At 40.4% G+C, this 20,080-nt stretch overlaps 1 protein-coding gene across 4 annotated transcripts in view; it reads right to left on the bottom strand.

Annotated features, from left to right (window-relative positions):
* The window catches only part of ARHGEF28 (Rho guanine nucleotide exchange factor 28), a 125,821-nt gene that overhangs the window by 20,337 nt on the left and 85,404 nt on the right, over positions 1-20,080 (bottom strand). For all 4 annotated transcript variants that reach the window (XM_057406122.1, XM_057406123.1, XM_057406124.1 and 1 more), the window contains 18 exons: positions 19,989-20,044; positions 18,668-18,719; positions 17,919-18,066; positions 17,665-17,786; positions 16,696-16,836; positions 15,979-16,229; positions 14,925-15,047; positions 14,412-14,529; positions 13,346-13,600; positions 12,600-12,676; positions 11,762-11,940; positions 10,986-11,080; positions 9,937-10,119; positions 6,814-6,942; positions 6,036-6,103; positions 2,587-2,625; positions 2,453-2,500; positions 239-718 (listed from right to left, as the gene is read on the bottom strand). In XM_057406122.1, the coding sequence (XP_057262105.1) occupies positions 239-718; positions 2,453-2,500; positions 2,587-2,625; positions 6,036-6,103; positions 6,814-6,942; positions 9,937-10,119; positions 10,986-11,080; positions 11,762-11,940; positions 12,600-12,676; positions 13,346-13,600; positions 14,412-14,529; positions 14,925-15,047; positions 15,979-16,229; positions 16,696-16,836; positions 17,665-17,786; positions 17,919-18,066; positions 18,668-18,719; positions 19,989-20,044 (2,564 nt within the window). The remainder of the gene's footprint in view (positions 1-238; positions 719-2,452; positions 2,501-2,586; positions 2,626-6,035; positions 6,104-6,813; positions 6,943-9,936; positions 10,120-10,985; positions 11,081-11,761; positions 11,941-12,599; positions 12,677-13,345; positions 13,601-14,411; positions 14,530-14,924; positions 15,048-15,978; positions 16,230-16,695; positions 16,837-17,664; positions 17,787-17,918; positions 18,067-18,667; positions 18,720-19,988; positions 20,045-20,080) is intronic.

The raw sequence follows: 20,080 nt of genomic DNA, 5'->3' as shown, positions 1-20,080 counted from the left end.
CCATCTCAGTATATACTGATGCATGGGGTTGTTCTTTCCCAGGGGCGGGACTTTGCACTTCCCCTGGTAAAACTTCATGAGGTCCAAGCAAAGTCCTTGGATATGCCTGAACCTCAGCTTTGCACATGCTCACTCATTACATTACCAGCCAACAAAACCCAGACATACTAGTCTATTCATCAAGAAAAGTCTCTCTAGGTCTGCAGTGGGGATGTAATTACAGCAGGGAACCACACACCTCATATCTCCCTGTGGATGACAACAGGCTACTTTGAGGACCATGTTTCAAGTGCCAGAGGAGCTTCTTCTGCATGTTCATACTGTCTCTTTCTCTCTCTACCATTTTCTGGCCCTCCTGGAGCCTCTCCAAACTCTGCTGGTATTCCTGCAGCTGCAGCGCCAGCCCCTGTCGGCTCCCGTCCAGCAGCTCTTCCTGGCACCTGCAATCCCTCTCCCGCTGCCTCAGCCGGTCCTCCCTCGCCTCCTGCTCCCGCTGCCGCTGGTCGCATTCTCGCAACCACCGCTGCTGCTCCTGCTGGAACTGCTGCTTCAGTTTGTGTATGTTGGCCAGCTCCACCCTTTGTTTCTCCAGATTCCGGTATTTCTCTTGTTCCAGGAGGAGGTTTAGCCGAGAACCATGGCCCCGACCAATCTTCTCATTCTCTTGCAGGAGTAACCTATGGAGCTCTCTGTGGCTGTCCTGGATAGCTAATGCTGCCTAGACACCACAACAAAATCAGACACAAATGTTTAAACATTAACATTAATCCATTTCTGTATTTTTATGTAGCAGCATTATGTAAAAATGCTTCAACCTCCCACAATATCAGCGCTTAACACTTTTTGGGATATTATTCCTCATGGAAGTAGGGAAAATTCTGTGTTCATGCCTTTACCAAGAGATGCTTCTAAAAGCACTCAAACCATTTCAAGCACTTCTAACACAGCTTCTGGTTTACACTTAGTGTTATTATATATGTTTATGTTATAGCTGTGCATGTGCACTTCACTTACAGCTGGGGTCCTGTTCTGTCAGAAGATGTTAAGACACATAGGAAAAATGATTCTTCATGGTTGAAGACGGCATTAAGGCACGGGGAATGCTACACTCACCACAGTATTCCTAACACAGATGTGGCTTATACAGTTAAAACTGTACTGTTTCCAGTACAGCTCACTCCAACCCTAAGGCTTTCCTTGCTAAGCTGCAACAGCACAGTCCTACTAACATCAGTCCTACAAGCACCTGCCAATATAGTCATGTCATCAAGACCGTACTGCTACCTGCACCTGACCCAGGTATCTGTGCTGGCAGAAATCTACAGTATAGTAATGATTTCAGTTTTCACGTTTCAATAGTTACTTTATAACCGAGAGCGCTATATTCCACCCTTAACAAGGATGTTGTGACATTGTTTGCATTAAAGACCGTGACATCTTTCAATAACACAAAAATAAATAGCTGGGATTAAGAAAAAAGAAAAGCAAGAAAGCCCTAGATCTGCTGAGGCACTTATTGCACAGCCTATCTTCATGAGCTGACATGGGAATTTACTTCAGCAGACATTCCCAGAAAATTCCCACAGCCCCGTTACCCCACACCATCCACCCCAGAGTTTTTAACTTAACGCAATGTGCAATTCCCACTTTTCTTGGCTCTCACTCCAGTATTTAGTCAGTTCCAGTGATTTATAAACAGGGCAAGGCTAATTCATGGTCTGAACAAGTAAGACATGATCCCAAGCCTTATTTTACTGCCCCTCTACTGTTCAGCTATTCATTTTTCAATTAAAAAAAAATAAATTTGCCTGAATTGAAAGCTTTTTATTTTGTTACCACTTTGCTTCCATCTCTTTAACTTCTAAGACCAAGGCTTCCAGGATTATTATAAACTATGCTAATGTTAAGAGGGTCTAAAAATTAAACATACTCAAATGAAATATTTAAAACTGCACCTAAATAAGAAAAAATAAGTCAAACTTGGCATGAAAGAGGCAAAAATGTGAGACTAAGTCCCTACAGAATATACACAATAATTGAGATTGAAGTATCTCAAATGGGTTGAGTTTGCTATCTACGTGGCAGACGCACTGTTTACCAGTAGCCAGGATATTCTGAAAAAATACTAAAATCTTTCAGTATTTTGAACTATAATTTCAGAAATCTGTACATGTAATTACATAAGTTCAGCTAGAGCTATCATTACTTTCCCCCTAAACTTCTGTGTGTACACACATCTTCTTGGAGGTAGCTTGATCTCCAAGCAAGTATTATTCAATTCTTAAAAGAAACCTCCCACTGATACAGAATAAAATATGTTGTATGGCAATTTATTCAACAGTTGTTAGAGATAAGTATATACTGACATAATATCTAAAAGTAGGGCAAACAAACCTTAAGACGTAAATTATTAAGACTAATTACTCTACAAAGTTAACAGTGGAGTAGTTACCTGCATGCTGTACAAGAGACGGGTTAAGTTGTGGACTGCTTGTACAATCTAGAAAATAAAGGAGGATTTTCAAAGGTTTGACCACTGTAAATTAAATAGTTACTACATTCTGTCTGGGGTTTAAATAAACTCACCTCTGTCCCTTTAGATCCTGGGAAACTCATACTTCCTCCCTAAAATAAACACATGTTGCTTTATAAAGTAGTTTTTAACTTCAGAATTGTATCATCTAGGTATTTCTTTTAAACTAATGGAGACATTCATATCACTAATATATGCAGTGCTGAGTCAAATGTTTTTGTGGGAATGTGAAAAAAGACAGAAGCAATAACCTACAAAGACTAATAATTCATCAACACTGGAGTTTCCGTGGAAATCACTAGGGATTCTAAGCACAACTGTAAAAACAAAAATATTTCATCCACAATTTTAATCCTCTTGTGACTAATGCTACACAGAAAAGACATTTCCATTCATTCTTTGTTTACCTGACAGTTTTGAAATACAGTAACCAGACTTCTGCATATACAGCACAGCCGGTTTAGATTACTTACAGTAAGATGAAACAGAACAAGACTCTTCAAAAACAGAGATATTAATGTAGCAAGAAGCTAGCAGAAGTCACATTAGGGGACTATGGCGAATGCCTCAGAGGTGCTGTGAGGTGCTGAGCAAAGGCTGCGTGCCTGCTATACTCTGCAAAACACACCAGTGTGGTTACTGCTGTTCACTGCAGCAAGGCTCAGACATTTCACTCTTTCCACCTTGCACCCCTTTCCAAAGAAGCTTTCTAAGTTTATGGGGTGAAGCCACCCATAATCCCTGCAGCATGAAAAACAGCTCCTCTGAGAAAGATACAGTGAAACAGTGGAGAAATAAAACACAATCCCTTCTGAGGCCACACTGAAAGACTTCCTGTATGATTTTTCACTTTTTTCAGTGGAGCAGAGGAGGGTTTGGGGAATATCTGCACTCTCAATCTCTGTCTGATTCTCCTAAATTCTCTACTGAGTCTCATTTTCCACCACAGAGAGCACAGCAGCTACTCCATTTAGCTGTGATAACTGAAAATGAAGATGAGAAAGACCAGGCCCCAAAACATAGCTCAACGCAGACAAGCTAGGGGGAAAGGGAGCAGCAGCTGCAGCATTTCCTCCCGTTCTCTTCTGTCTTGCTCTCTCTCATTATCTGCCTTCAGTATTTCCCTCCACTCCCTCTCTGCATCTTCACCCTCTCCTCTCCTCACTGCACCCTTGAGACACACAACTGCTCAGCTCTGCTGTGAGCAGCAGATGGGATACCTCTGTAGAGCACAAGGACTGACACAAGACAGCTCCACCTCCTTTGCTGAGCGGTCAAGATGATCAGTGGGCAAGGAGGAAGAGCAGGGCCAAGAGGGACAGAGCGGGAAAAGAGATGTTGGCAGGGTGAGGAACTGCACAAAGCACAGTCCACATGCTGAACAAGAGTGAGTTTTCTTTCAGTTTTTGAAGCCTTTTTAAATTTAACACACGAGGTGTACATGGGGATTGAAGGCTTAACTGGCTTTGGCATGAGCCCAAAGAGTGCAATGAGCCTAAAGCAAGTTTAGTCACACTAGCCAGGGTAACTGCCGCTGCACTGATACAGCTTCAGCACAAGCCCAGCTAGGTCCAAACCAACATATTCGGCTGTTTAACCTGTGTTGTGGGTCACTGCCACTGCCCTAGCACTGCGGTTCAAAGAGATGAGCAGCACCGGAGATGAGGACAGTCAGATCCCAGGGCAGACTGCATGCACAGTGCCTCAGACAATCCCCCAGAGGTGCGATTACAAGGCAAGAGCAGGGGAATGAGATGAGTACCACCTCTCGCAGCTGCCCATTTGGGACCCAATGTGCTGCACAAAGCTCTCCGTAACCTCCTAAGCCCCGAGCTGGAGGCTTCCGCTCCAGGTGCCCTGCTCTGGGTTTCACAGGCTAGCTGGCCCAAGCCCGGCGCTGCCGCCCCACAACCCCAGGACTGCAAACCCGGCGACCGAAGGCAGGCAGCAGAACATCCTCCGCCCTTGAAAGCCCTTGCCTTGCGTGTTTTGTTTGCTCGTTCTGCCACCTCCTGGAAAGTCTGATTCTAACACGGTAAGATACGGACATGAGCCTTGCGCAAATAACAGGGCAGACTAGAATTTATATGTTTATATTAACTCACCGTGGAACAGTTTGCTACAAGTCCCTCTACACGACATGCAGCTCAAAGCTTCCAAGTTAAATGAGGTTGCTCAGGGCCTTTTCTAGGCAAATCTGGGAAACCTCCAAGGATGGAGACCACAACCTCTCTGGACAACCCGTTCCTGCTTCATCACCCTCATGTCATATTTCCTTTTTTATCCCTTATATATGGTAAGAATTTCCCTTGCTGCAACTTGCAATATTGGCAATATTTTCACGTGGAACATTTAATGGCCTAGGTCTGAGCCCCTCTATCCTCTACTAGGTTATTTTATTTCCCCTAGGTTATTTTATTTTCCCTCACCTAGCTTCTGTGCTCCCTCACTTGGACTTTTGCTTTCATTCCAGCTTTCCCACACACACTCCTCTTCCTGCTCCCTTCTAACACAGCAGCCTGGTAAGTAAGGTGATCTAGAGCTGAACATCAGGCAAGGTTATAGGGAGATTAGTGTATTAGCAAGAGTCTTCCAGAAATAGCTAGGAAAAAACCAAATAAGGCTTCAGGGAGTCAAGCCCTCTTTCAGATCTGATGCAAAGACTGTATGCTAATGCTAAGTATTCCCTTTTCTAGCAAACTTTGCTTTCCATTTCAAGTCATGTATTTCTCTTCTTGTCTCTCCACTTTATTCCTTTTGTGGTCCTGCTTCTCCAACTAAGGCCTCCACAATTACAGTTCTCTTTATTTACACACAGTAATTCATTCTACTCTTACTCCAATCTCTGCTGGTACATTAAATTTGCCATTCCTCATTTTGTCCAGAACTGCCTTTTGATCCTCCTTTTTCCCCAGATTTGCTTATGAGATACAGGACTTTAAAAAACAGGGCACTTTCTCTTCTGTTCTCCAATCACTCCACTTTGTTTTAATTCAAAACTCTGAAGCAAGCTGGTGTAAAACAATCCTTATTCTCAGGACAAAGTTCCCCAGTGCATAAGTCTTGCTTGCATTAGCTGAGGTCTCTGTCATTGCAGGAGACTTTCATGATCTTGAGAATAGTAGGAGGGAGTAAAGGGAATACTACTGTTAAGATCCATAGAGATGGATGTATTGAATGATGACAGCAGAGAACTAGACTCTTAAGTGGCCCATACAAGTGGCATGGAAACACTGTGGCTGTTACTACAACCACCAATCTGTAAGCCTGGTAGGAAAACTGTTCTGCATTTTGACTGTTCATGATTGATTTTTTAAAAATTCATTATTAATTGCAGTAACCTGTACTAAATTGAATTATCTGAATTTGGGTGAAATGTGCCTATCCCATGCTTTGTGTTTTGGAACAGTCTTTACATACCCTGGAAAAATTTGGACAGCATTTACACTCTCAGTGCCCAGAGTGCTGTGTGCAACACAGGAAGAAAAATCAGTTACAATACCTTATCCTCTAGGTTGGCACCTGCCTTTTCCTTCTCAGCACTGAGATCAACTTCAGATGACTCTGCAACTGACAAATAAAGCCCCAATAAAATGCAAGAGAAAGATATCAAAGCATATTCTAACTAGAGAGACAAAGGGCAAACCTTTTTTACAGCTTCTTGCAGGATGCTGAAAATAGAGATTTACATAATTTGGAGTTATATAACAGTTTCTAAGCTGGGGAAATGTGAATTTGGAAGCCAAGATGGCACAGGTGGGACAATTCAATTTTCCTACCTTAAAAACTAGTAGTGTTTCACTTATGAAAGTTTAGAGATAAGTATAGCTGTACCATGAAAAATGCTCTGCAGCAATAGTTTTTACAGGACTTTATTTGCATTCTAGTTATAAAAAATTCAAGCTAGCTTTTACAACTGAAATTACTGGAATATCACTACCAATTTTCAGGCCTTCCGTCAAAAATGAGCTGACTTGGGAAAAGGCCTATACTGCAATATAGATTTGCTTTTGAGTTGAGTAATAAGAAATAAGAAAGTATATGGAGCTTTGCAAATCTCTCTCAATATTGCTGAATGCAGGCATGTGCAGTGGATGCAAACCATTTGTTTACTTAAACGAAGTTACATTGACAATTTAGTTGTTTTTGCCCAAAGACAACTTTTATTACATTATTTTCTATTCATTCTGCCACAGACTGAGAAAGCTTTCCAAAAAACCCCAATCCAGTATCCATTATTTTAGCACTCTAAATACGTAAAAGCCTCAAATTTTACTCACCACTAGGAACAGATTCCAAGATTTCATCAGCACTAAGTCTGTGCCTCACACTTAATTCCTCAATACTTTCTTCTGGTGATCTGTCTGTTTCACTCCCTTGTAGTGTTACAGCAACATGCAGACTTTCAACTAGAGAGGAAAATACAGAGAATTACAAACACCCATTAAATGTCTTCTTAATGTATAAACCAATGACACCAGACCACAATTTAGCTTGGTAGGGACTTTCAGAGGTAATGTAGTCCAATGCCCTACTCAAAGCTGTCAAACTAAACTGGGTTGCTCAGAGCTTCGCCCAGACAAGCTTTTAACATCTCCAAGCATGGAAACTTCACAGCCTGTCTGGGCAACCTTTTCAGGTTTTTGACCACCCTCATGGTATACAATTTTTCCTTTCATTTATTGGAATTGCATGTATTCTACATGAGGCCTCTTGCCTTTTGTCCTATCACCATGTGCCTCCACAAAAAATCTGACTTCTCCGTATCCTCCTATTAGGCAGCTGAGGACAGCAGTGAGAGCCCACCAAGCCTTCTTCTCTCAACACTGAACAGACCAACTACCTCAGCCTCTCCACAGAGGTCATGTTCTCCAGTCTCCTAGTCATCTCAGTGCTCTTCACTGGATTTGCTCCAGTTTGTCAATGCCTCTCTTCTATCGATGCTCAGCACCAGTCACAGCACTCCAGACAGGACTCACCAGGAGTGAATAAAGGAAGTATCACCTCCCTCACCACCTGCTGACAACTCTTCTCCTAATGCCTGGGGAGCAGCTGGCCTCCTTTGCCATAAGCTCATATTGCTGCCTCACAGTCAATCTGCTGTCAAGTAGGATGCCCAGGTCCACTTCTGCAAAGCTATTTTCTGTCTTGTCAATGTCAAGCCTGTACCAACACATGAGGTTATTCCACCCCAGATGCAGGAATTTGCACTTGTCTTCGTCAAACTTCTAGGGGTTTCTCTTAGCCCACTTTCCCAATCTGTAGAGGTCTCTCTAGCACACTGCTCACTTCATTTGGTGACAGGCATGCATTTGCCAAGAATGTATTCAATCCCTTGGTAAACTTCATTAATAGATATATTAAACAGTACTGATCTCAAATTCCGAAATGGGAATCATAGAATCATAGAACAGTTAGGCTTGGAAAGGACCTTAAGATCATCTAGTTCCGACCTCCCTGCCATGGGCAGGGACACCTCACACTAAACCATGTCACCCAAGGCTCTGTCCAACCTGGCCTTGAACACCACCAGGGATGGAGCATTCACAGCTTCCCTGGGCAACCCATTCCAGTGCTTCACCACTCTCACAGTAAAGAACTTCTTCTTTATATCCCATCTAAACTTCCCCTGTTTTAGTTTCAAGCCATTACCCCGTGTCCTATCACTACAGTCCCTAATGAAGAGTCCCTCCCCAGCATCCTTATAGGCCCCCTTCAGATACTGGAAGGCTGCTATGAGGTCTCCACACAGCCTTATCTTCTCCAGGCTATTCCTGGAGATTATTAGGGAAGTTATTAGGAGTTATTAGGGAATTCCCTAATAACATGTTGCCAGCTGGATGTCCTATCACTGATCACAGTCCTATAAGCCCAGCAGTCCAGACTTATTTTCCACCCAGTTATGCAGTCCACATCCCACCAATTCAGCTGTAAAGATACCACAGCCAGTGTCAAGGTAAACAACACACACTGATCTCCTCTCTTAATAAGACCAGTCAGGTTCCCAGACACAATTTGCCCTTGATGAATCCATGTTGGCTGTTCCCAGTCACTTCCTTCATGGTCTTTGAAATGGCTTCCAGGACGATTTGGTCTATTAATGTCTCAGAGATAGCTGTGAGGCTGACTATTTTGTTATTCCCTATATATTCCCTTTTGAAGAGGGGTGTGATTCTTGCCTTCTTTAAGTCATCACAAACCTCATCACTGTGACCTTTCAAAGATGACAGAAAGCAGTGTCACAATGACACTGGCTAGGTCCCTGAGCAGCCTTTCATTTATCCTGTCTCATCTTATGGATTTGTGTATATCCAATTGGCTTAAGCACTCCCTAATTCTATCCTTCTCTAGTGCGAGCAATGTCTTATTCCTACAGAGTCTGCTATTACCTCAGGCACTTAGAATTTCTTTTCTGGAAAATGATCCCCGCAAACTGCCTATATTGTAAGCAATCCAAGACATCACCAACATTAGCATGACAGAAAGTGAAAATTAAAAGTGGGCAAATCAGGTGTGTAAGTATAGGTTGCCATTTTAACTAACATACTATTGCCAAGTTTTATCAATTTTATCAACAAAATGCTCTCCAAGTTTAGAATGATGAACAACTTTATCGCTTTATTGGTTGAAATGTTATTAGCCCACAGATCTCAATTTAGGTGATAGCTGCTGAAATCTTACAGTCCTTCTCAAAAGCACAGGTCCCATGCTGGATACAGCTTAGTTTACCAGGACTATTTTCAGCTGAGCTTAGCTGAACTTCCAATTCGGTAAGGTACCCACAAATACCCTTCCCTTCCTTCCTTTAGAGGACAGCCCTGTAGGTAGCATAAGGCTATCATCTGTCAGTATGCAGAAAAAACATGGCTCCTACAGCAATTCTGGCAAGTGTTTCTCTGCAGATCTGTCCAGATCATAGCATCATATAATGATTTCAGGATGATAAGGGACCTTAAAGAGATCACCTAGTTCCAGCCCCCTGCCATGGGCAGGGACACATCATCTGCAGTTTGGTGTGTATATGCCCTGCATGATTCTGATCTATCATCAAATCCACCAAAGTTGGTGAAGGTGAGGAACCAGATGCAATATCATACTGTGATCTGCATCACAGGGCTGTATTGCAAGGACAGCTAAGGAAACAATCATCAGGTACAACCTGTCCCTGCCTACCTATATATGTGTTTATGCAGTAAACATACCTCTTATGTTACAACCTGGCAAATACCATCTCATGCATCTGACAAATATACATCTCTTCAATGCCCTTTGCCAAGTTTTGATACTGCCAGTTCTTCAGACTTGACAGAACAGCAGCACAAGCCAATATGGCTGTACTTTGGCACCTTGAATTATCTCCCCATGTGAAGAGCCACCAGCTTACACTCCCCATGCAAACTCACCTTCTTTTAGTGCTGCTGCCAGCAATGCAGAAGCCTGTGGAGTTTCTCCAGAATCAGGTTTGATAAGGAGGTAAGGCTCCACATGAACATCCTCAAACCCACTCATATTTACCAGTTCTGCATGGATATGAAACTTCTTTTCCAAACAGCTAAAGATCTGGTGATCCTGGTTACTCAGTGATTCTGTCAATCAAAATTGAACACCATATTAATATTCTTTTATCATGCAGGCATAACACGTTCCAAATCACTCTTCTAATCCTTATGGCACAATACAAACATTGCTGACTCAAGCTAGGCCCTTTTTAAGTGGCCAGGAACCAAAATTCATTCCCTAGTCTGTCCTTATAAAAGCTGGCAAAGACCCTGGCAGAGAGTTAGGCCTACGCTCTACCCTTATGAAGTGGTCTTGGCTGCACTCTCGGGCCTAACTACCTCCTGTGTACTCATAATGATCGATGCTGGAATAGCTCTTCACTCAGGCAGCTAGAAGATGCACTGATTCAGTACCTCAACATCAAAGAACACTTCTCAGCAGAGGATGCACTTTCCTCTGACTCTCTACAGATAGAATATGGCTGTTATTTCTCTCCCCAACAGCAGGATAAAGATGTGGAATTCACATGTAGGGGAATCAAAGAAGCAGAATTGATCCCTATTAGCTACATTATCAGATGAAAACAATACCAGCAAAGGATGAAATGCCATAAACAAGCAGAAAGTCACACAATCACTGAAGATCTGAATATTTCCATGAACATGAAACTACCTGACCCTGATGTTAATCTGGGAAATACACCGTTTAGTCCAAAAGCATCCATTTTTCTTTTTTCATACTTATGAATGTGGCAAAAATATGAAGTGTTTGGGAAAAAAAGTGGTTCTCTTTCAATAAACTCACATTATACCATCAGACCACCCCAGCTTCTTCCACTGTGGCTCTGCCTATCAAGCCACTCTGAACCCAACAGTAAGTATGTGAGCATGATTCATTCATCCTGAACTGTCAGGATGCAGGAGGTATCAGAGTGGCAGGGAAGGTATCACACCTTGACATTTCTGAATTCTGCATGCTTTGGCCTCAGCAATACGTCTGTCCTCATCAGATTCACTCATTTTTCCTTCTTCTTCTTCCTCTGGACAACTTCAAACATGAAAGAAAAACAAAGGTGGATAAACCAAAATCTGCACATCACATATTCGTCTTCAGTACAGTGTTCTGTTCATAATAAACAGAACACAACATCAGCAAAAACTTCTGTTACAATCCAGAAGCATGCCATCTGTCTGCTTTTTTAAAAATCAGCAACTGACATAAACCAGACTGAAGGATTCCTTTTAATTCTGGTAAGGCTGCATCATGCAGCAAATAGGTGGTTGGCCCTCATGCAGGTTTGCTGTGCTAAACATAAGCTTGGGCCCCATAAGGGGCAATGCTTTCCCTGCCATTCTTAAGGAACTGACACCAAGATAACAGGCATGATGGAGGATTTCCCCAAAATGGTTGTATGGACACCTGCAGGACTCTGGGAAGCATCCAGTGCCAAAGGTAAAGGTGAAGAAAGCTTACAATGGCTGGTAAGGACATCTAATGGGGAGTGGGAAAGGTCTGCTGATCCAGTGGGAAACCAGAGGTAACATAGGAAATTTGGCAGAAGTGACAGTGAGGTTTTGGGGTCTGTGAATCCTGAGCTCAGTGGAAATCCCAGCCTCAAAGGATGGATCCAGTGCAATGCAGAACAGAGAGAATGCTGCCACAACTATCCAACCAATCGCCCATCTGTTTTGGATTGCCAGGGTGAAAACCAGAAGACTTTTGCTCTACCTTTCTACTGCATCTTGAATATGCCTCATCCAGTTGTTACGTTCTTCTTTGGAATTGGTATGAACCTCATACATCTCAGGCCCTGCAGATGAAGCACTGATCAGAAACATCCCCCTTTCTTCATTGGCTACTTCTCTTACTATAAGTCTCTGAAGGGAGATAACAGAAGGCTTCTGGTCCTGGGGGAAACAGTCACAGCAAATAATAAATTACTTTCTTAGGAAACATCACACTTTTAAAAGAGCATGATTTTTCTATTAATTGGACTAATTCTAATCATGGTATAGTCAGATTACACTTCTTCACCAGGTATAAGACGCTGCAAACTTTGAGTACTCAGGTGTCAAGTAAAGCACTTGGAATGTGATAAAAAGTAAATCCCAGAGACTAAGCGATACTGAGGTACAGTATCTATATAACATTTTTATAATTTGGGAACTTCTTTGCATGACTTTTCCTACATTTTATGTGTGTTTACTACTACATTTGGAGTTAAAATTATTCTTCTGGCTTGTTTTACAGAACCAGAAGTTAAAATTTGTTTTAGGTACTTGAAAGAGTCTGCTTTACTTCAAGCCTTCATAATCAAATGCAGCATGACACTAAAAATATCATTCTGTAATTTGCATCCTTCTTCCTCAAAAAATGATTTAATTTTGAAAATAAATGTAATTTTCCATATATTGATATATTACTGTTCTGAAAATATTAGCAGGGTTTAACCTATGAATGGGAAAAAAAAAAAAAGTTGAGTATAACCTATCAAAGGACTTAACTTTTGAGAAATATATGAATAAATGTGCAACGTGTATATTCAAACATCTGGTAATATACTTACAACAGCTGCAAAGATGTATTTTTGATCTTTTTCTTGTAAGAACAGTAGTACATCAGTTAGAAGCAGAGCTAAGGTATCTTAAAATGAGAAAAGGAAAAGAATGTTTTTAAAATTGAAAAGGAAAATAACTGTTTATTATTTAAAGTTATTACAATTATAGTAAAATTAGTACTATATATACAGCATATGTAGTACAATTAAAGTATATACAATTATACGGGCATATGGGCAGGGTCTGGACTGAAAGCAGACCTGAGAAGGAGTTGGGGTGCTGGTTGATGAGAAGCTCAAAATGACCTGCCTGCAGTGTGCGCTTGCAGCCCAGAAAGCCAACCATGTGCCGGGCTGCATTAAAAGCACCGTGGACAGCAGATCGAGGGGGGTGACAGCATCTGATTTTTCATGCTTTGTTTTCAACAGCCAGTACTGTGAACAGTACTATTGTAGAAGTCAAAACTCAATTTTATGGGATGAAACTGCAAACCAATGAACTAAAAGCAAGGGACAGAATGCAGAAACGCAGCTGATGGCTTTGTATGTGAACTTTTCCTGTTACCCATATAGAGTGGATTACCCAGAAACCATGGCAGCTTCTGCAACTACTCTTCTAGCAATTAATTGCATGTTTTCAATACTTCAGAAATTTGTGTTTGCAGTACATAATCATAAAGTATTTTAATTCTTAAACAAATCAATTTTCATACATTATTTGTAAACAAAAGAGTTAAAGGGGTTTACTGGAATACCTTTGAAACGACCAGTTGCTGTCTTCCAGTACACTAAACCTTCATGAAGAAGTATCCTCTCTTTCCTCATCAAGTCTTGCTTCCTAAAAACATGGCCATTTTTCAGCTTGGTGTATGTTTTGTTTTCAGTTCTACTGAGAATTTCCAGCAGTTTTTGCTTTTTCTCATATTCATTCACTTTCAAATCTACTTCTGCAATCACATCCTTTATTAGACAAATGGCTTTGCATAGGTCTTTATGCTCTTCTGTCCCTTCTGTATGAAACAAAAAATAAACACGTTAGTGGGCAGGATATTCAAGATAGATATCATTCCTTGATTTCTGTGAGCAATTAGCATGATGCAAAGTTTAAATTGATAAACTGATAAATTTTAAGTTGAACCTGGCAATCAATTTACTTTGTTTGACTTGCTTATTAAAAGATGACAGGTACCTCAGATGTACTCGTAAGTCAAACCAGCATGTTGAATAGTTCCTGACATATTTATGACCTGTTAGCATTTAAAAAATTTTACTTACTAACTAAATCATATAATATATTGAACCCTTGAAACAAGATTGGAAGCATAAAGGGTTTGCATTTGGTTATACAACTTTCTCCAATGCTTTTTACTGCCCATTTAGGGGGGCAATATCTGTAAGTTATTAGTATTTCTAAAATGCTCTACAAAATTCCAGAGGTCTTTCAAGCTTTGTTTGAAAAACTGGCGAGTCATTTACAGAACATTTACCTACCCTACTTACAAGAGACTCCACTAGAATTATTTCCAAGAAGGTGCAGATGTATGCCTGAATTAGTTCACATCCTCTAGTCAAGGTCTTCTCCTAAAACAAGTATTCTCTTCTAGACTTCAATGGCTTACTCAGCTGGAATGCTGAAATTCTTCACAGCCCAGCCTTGACAAAGACTACATACACCAGACACCGCGTTTAGGTGACATTTGCCTGAACAGGAGATATTTACCCTGCCCTTGTTCTCTACAGAACAGTGAATTTCACCTTCTGCAATATTGCAGCAGTGTATATTCCTTAAGTTAGAAATATGCTAGGATTCCAGACATTCACCTTTTGAGTATTGCAATATCCTTTCAACCAGAACAGGGTATTTGGTGATTCGCTGGGTGACAAGCAAAATGCACTCAGGGATTCCTCGGCGTCGTGCCAACAGGTTACTGTTTCTCAGCTGCAGATACAGATACAAATACATACCTTAAGTAGTAAAAGCATATTAAACCACCAACTGACTAATAAGAAATATGATCTAAATGCATTAGAATAAACTAAAGCAAAATGCTTGGTTATCTGAACCATCCCCAAGGAATAGTTGCTGCCCTGAGGTACGAGGTGTACCATAACAGGAACATGTGTGTAATGCACACTGGATGCCAAAGCTTTCTAAAATTTGAAAGAAAAATGTAATTTATCGGCTCACTGGTTAAGGAGGAAAAATTTTTGCCATTTTTATCGGCCATTAAAAGTGAATTACTGAATATTATTTCAATCCTAAATCTAAGTAAAAGCTACATGTCTTTTTCCTTAGCATTTTGTCAATAGTGATCCATTTCCACATAAACTTACTTTAATAAAATTCTGGAACTTCTTGTTTTGTTGCAACTCTTTGAAGAGATTAACGGCTTCTTTTTGATGGCTGCAAAATTCTCCATATATTTTCTTCATTTTAGTTGCATTTTCCTCCGAAAACTGAAGAAATTAGTTAAGTGAATTATGCTCATTAGCGCACCTAATAGGAAATTGTGTACCTTCAATTTGTGTGTTTTGTAAAAATACAGAACTTTTATGCTACTTGTTTCTCAAGTTCTCTGAATTTCACTAAAAGGGCCCGCCACTAAAGAATAAACTGGTTTTAAGAGCAAGAGGAAGAACATAGGCTGGGTAAAGCTACAAGCAACTTCCCCTACAGTCTTGCCAGTAACAGCTAGAACAATTATTGTAACAGCGCTTCCTTCACCTCTGTGCAAACACAATCCCTTTAGGCTTATTTGCATTTGTCTGATCTCCACACAACTTCTAGACAAGATAATGGTTCAGATGCTTTATTCAGTGGAGTGAAAACTGATTGACTGAGGTGAAAAACCACACTCTCCTGACTGCAAGGAATGTGTGAAGTGCTAGAAGTGTGACCAGCAAGCAGTCAGCTGTTCTACAGCCACCTATACAGGTCTATAGACACGCTGTCACCACCCCTTCTCTCGTGAGCAGCAACTCAAGACGCACTGTGCCAGATCACTAAAAGAAATGAAAGAGTAGTTTCTTCTCCAGTCAATTCTTCACACTTTTGCTCAGCTGTTAGAAAAGTGATTCCACTGCTTTAATTTTTGGAGTCCATGATAGGACTGCAGCAGCCTTCTACTGTGAACAGGACCAAGTTCATCACTTTCCTTGTCACTTGTACCACATAGGTAGAAGTTCATCCCAAGCTCATCACTCTTAACCTCTTATTAACAGCCTCTCACTGCTATTTCAATAGCCTGTAACAATCTGGAGGGAGCAGCATTTGCATTTTATAAGGTAACCATAACCCTCTTCTTGCCCACAAAAGTTTTAAAGTAAATAAACTGTTCAATTTCGGAAACTTAAGTACATAAAGGATTAACAGAGCTGATGCTTCTACCTGCTGCACAAGGATGTCTCCAATTCTGCTGATGACAAAATTACGTTCACTCCCTGCCTCACATGATTCCTGCCGTCTCTCCTTCATTCTGCAAAAGAATTGCCTGTGCATCTCCAGTAGCTCATCTAAGCAAGGGAATATTCTGTTCACTGTGCTGTGATCCAGCTGCAGTTCTTTCTTCATCCCTTTCCTGAATATTTCAGACATAATGAACAGGGTATGGATGTGATGCACTTCAGTTTGCATCAGCTCTGCAGTATAAGAGAAAACAGCACAGTATTGTAACCACCTGAACATTTTGCACACCTAAGACAGACTTTAGCAACATTCAAATACACAGTTGTATTTTTTTCTGTGTGAGCCTCAAATCTAATAGGTTATGTAAGTAGGAAGACTTAGTTTATCTGGCTTTGGCATAGTTTTCTCAACTGTACCCCACTGAACAAGCTGGGATTACAACTGCTTGAGTTGGGGATCAGATGAGGTCATTTCCAACCTCAACTGTTCTGTGAACAGGGTAGAAATGTCACTAGTAGTCAGTACTCTCAATTTCCTTAGCTCTAGGATATATTGTAATTTGTGACCAAAATGTTCTTTGAACCTTCTGATTATTCTGAGTTGAAGCACTCATTCTTCTGAGCATAAAACGGGCAGGTTCACTCTCTAGTTTCTAAGCCAAATTGCTTTTAAACCTACATGAAGCTTTGAAATACTGACCAAAAATGACATCCTGCCTCTTGATGACATCCTTTTCTTGCTTTCTACAGAACATTGGTTCCACAAGAAGACTCCAGGACTCTGCCTCAAACTCTTGTGCATCTGTGTGGAGATCAGTCCACTGAGAGAAATCCACATAATCTGTGACAAAATATATAATCTCATTAACACAGAGATGTACTCATACAGTAAGGGCAACACATCACAAACATGAACTTTAGACAAGGCTGCTGCAAACATCATCAGCAGCTTTACAACAGGGAAGCTTGCCAGATGCCAATATCACCATCAAAGTGATGAAATGCAAATGTGACAGGGGAGAGTAGGAGAAAAAAAAAAAGTTCTTTTATCATATTAAATCCTTTTCATACTTCTTAAAGAAACTTTTTGAAATTTAAAAATAAAATCCAATATTTTTGGAAGGAGAAGTCCAGTGAGAGATATCTGCACTATCCTTTGTGCCTGAATGCCCTTTGGCTCTGGAATCCAGTTTCACACCTAGCTACATAAAAAGCCTGTATCTACTCACTTCACAAGGATAGGCAGCCAATTTAGGAGGGCAGTTTACCAGTGGGAGGTAAGATTTTGGGGGCACTGGGGAAATACAAGTGATGTAGGCTTATGTTTTGCAATGTATACCATCAATGGAGATGAATGGATAAGTGCAGAAATGTGTCGGTCTTCTGGTTCTGCAAGGATGCCAAATACATTTATCCCTGTTATTTTAAAATGTTAACACCACATATTCTAAAAGTTATCAAATATTTAGTTACAAGGAAGAAAGGAAAATCTGTATTTTAGGACTAAGATATCTGATTGTAACATTTTAATGAGGGCCACGATTGTAATTGTAAAAAATAGGTGTTCTTTCAGCAGATGAAGTTACTTCCTATATCTAATAAAGAGTTTTTCTATTCTGTACTTTCTAATACAGGCTATAAAATGCAACATCTGTGCAATACTTCTCACCTTCCATCATAAAAGGATCCATTGAAGAAACAGTCCCTAATGCTTGTAACATCTCTTCTGAACGTGACTTAGACCTCCAGCTGCTAGTCTCAGAGTCTTGCTCAGAAAATGGCATAGATTTTCTACAGCAGGAAAAAAAAACAAACCAACAAACCCATGTTTATTTAATAGTACCAATTTTCCTAGAAATTTGATGTCTTTAGCATAGGAGGTACTATTTAGCATAGGGGACTATTTAGCATAGTCCCCTTTACCTTTCAAAACTGGCACTAGGGACACTTTTGGACAAGAACTGGGACTGTTGTGAGGCTTCCCTCCTTCCAGCAGACAGTCCGATAGGCATAGAGGAAGAAGAATGTGCTGGGAAGAGCACTGTTTGTGAAGCATCTCCAGGCAGGGAATCTGTAAGGCAAAGCACAACACATTTTGATAAACAATCTCGAGTATGTCATCAACAGCACGCTTATACTGAGAAACACTACCTGGTGTGTGTGTATATATATATATATATATATATATATGTATATACACATACATATATATATACACATATACCCATACTGGGTATAAAGAATGTCCACTTGCCATGGTACAAGACCATGACAGTCTCCCACAAAATAGAAAGATAAGCCTGTAGGCAAAGTAGAATAGGTCCAGCATGGATATTACTGAAAACAATCTCAAATCACACATGCTCTAACACTGCAACCTGAACATAGGAGACTCAAATATTTGGGCATCCAATGAACAACATACTCACAAGCACAAGACAGAACTAACTACTTTCAATTTTCATTCTCACCAATTCATTTTAGTAGAAGATGAGTTAATTCAACAGTAATTTCTTTTAAAAATCCTACTGGTATTAGAGACACACACACTTTCTTACAGATATTGAAATGAAAACAGACACAAAAATGATGCAGGAAAGTTCATGTTGTCGGTCCCAAGGTTTTTAACAAAGCTTAACTTAGAAGTGCTAGGTTTACATCTCCTAACTTACTTGTTACACCAGCGGAGGTTTTGCTTTTATTATGGTACCTCTCTTGGGATTTCTGAAAAAAAAAAGAACTTTGTGATACTGCAATGAAATCACAGCTGATAACACACTGTGTAGTCAAGTCAGTAACTCACTTCCATGTGTCATCACAAAAAAAGGCTTCAGAAAAGTGGTCCTAAATTATAGTCCTAATTTCTACTACTAAGTAATAAATGCAGGTTTACTAGTTAATGGTAGATAACAATACAATAGGCAAAGAAGAATTATAATACTGAGTAGTCAAGTTAGGAACTGACTTCCATGTATCATCACGCAAAACAGCTTCAGAAAAGTGGTCCTGAATTATAGTCCTAATTTCTACTCATAAGTAATAAATGCAGGTTTACTAGTTAATGGTAGATAACAATGGTAGATAATAATACAATAGGCAAAGAATAATTATAATATTTTACTACAGTACAAAACTGAATGTTTATTTGAAACAGAGAAGCTTGCCACTGAGTTACAGCACCCTGTTTTCCCTATAAAAATACTGCCTGCGAATGCTGCAAGTAAAGGAGTTGCCATTCAAGGCTTTACAGTCAAATAAGCTTGAAGCATAGGCAGGGCACTACCCAAGGAATCCTGCTTATCAGAGGCAGAATCAATCCCCCTTTCAAACAGAAGTTTTGCAAAACCCATAGCAAAAGCCTACTGTGCTAGGCATGTATTTCATTAGTGAAAGTTTTCTGCACCTCATTCTTGTTGAGGTAAGTCACGAGTGGTGTGGGTTCTTGTCTCCTCTTCACAAATAATCTATCTGCTGCAGTAATGACAACTGCCACTTCAGCTGTCTTAATGCCCTAAAGTTGCCCAGAAATGTGTGCAAATACATGACATGACAGCTATAACCAAAATAGCAAAAATTCACCTCATTTATTTTAGGCTTGTTTAAGTCTTGTTTATGTTGAAGAGTCTGTAAGGAAACATGTTCTCCCTGCAACCCACCACCCACACAGAACCCGGCTACACAAGGCTTTTGAGGATCCTTCCTTTTTAACCCCTTTTGCATCCCTCCTGGCACACCACAATTTGAGTCTGCAACTCTTCAAAAACAGAAATATCACTTTAAACTCTTTTTTGACCCTATTCTAAAAAGTGTTGTTCGTGTACAGTACTTGCTTTGTTTGCCCACAGTAGATATTTTGACACCCTTACAGACTTTTGCATACAGACACTGGATCTTGGCAGACTGTGTGCACTTTCTGTTTTTTCTTAGTGATGTTTTCATACCCCTTGGAAAGCAGATATGCTCTAGTAAGAACAGTGTGGTGTAGGAGGTTACCTTGGTGCACACAGGAGCACATTCCTTGCAGCTCTTATGCACAATCACGTTGCAATCTGAAAGAGAAGGCATATTTCAAAACCTAGCACAAA

The sequence above is a fragment of the Pezoporus wallicus genome, unplaced genomic scaffold (assembly GCF_028554395.1).
Source record: "Pezoporus wallicus isolate ANWC-B61680 ecotype Strahan unplaced genomic scaffold, APGP_CSIRO_Pwel_v1 contig_7506, whole genome shotgun sequence".
Lineage (NCBI taxonomy): Eukaryota > Metazoa > Chordata > Aves > Psittaciformes > Psittacidae > Pezoporus > Pezoporus wallicus.
Note: the sequence above shows the minus strand (reverse complement) of the source record. Positions and strands in the feature narration are given on the sequence as shown.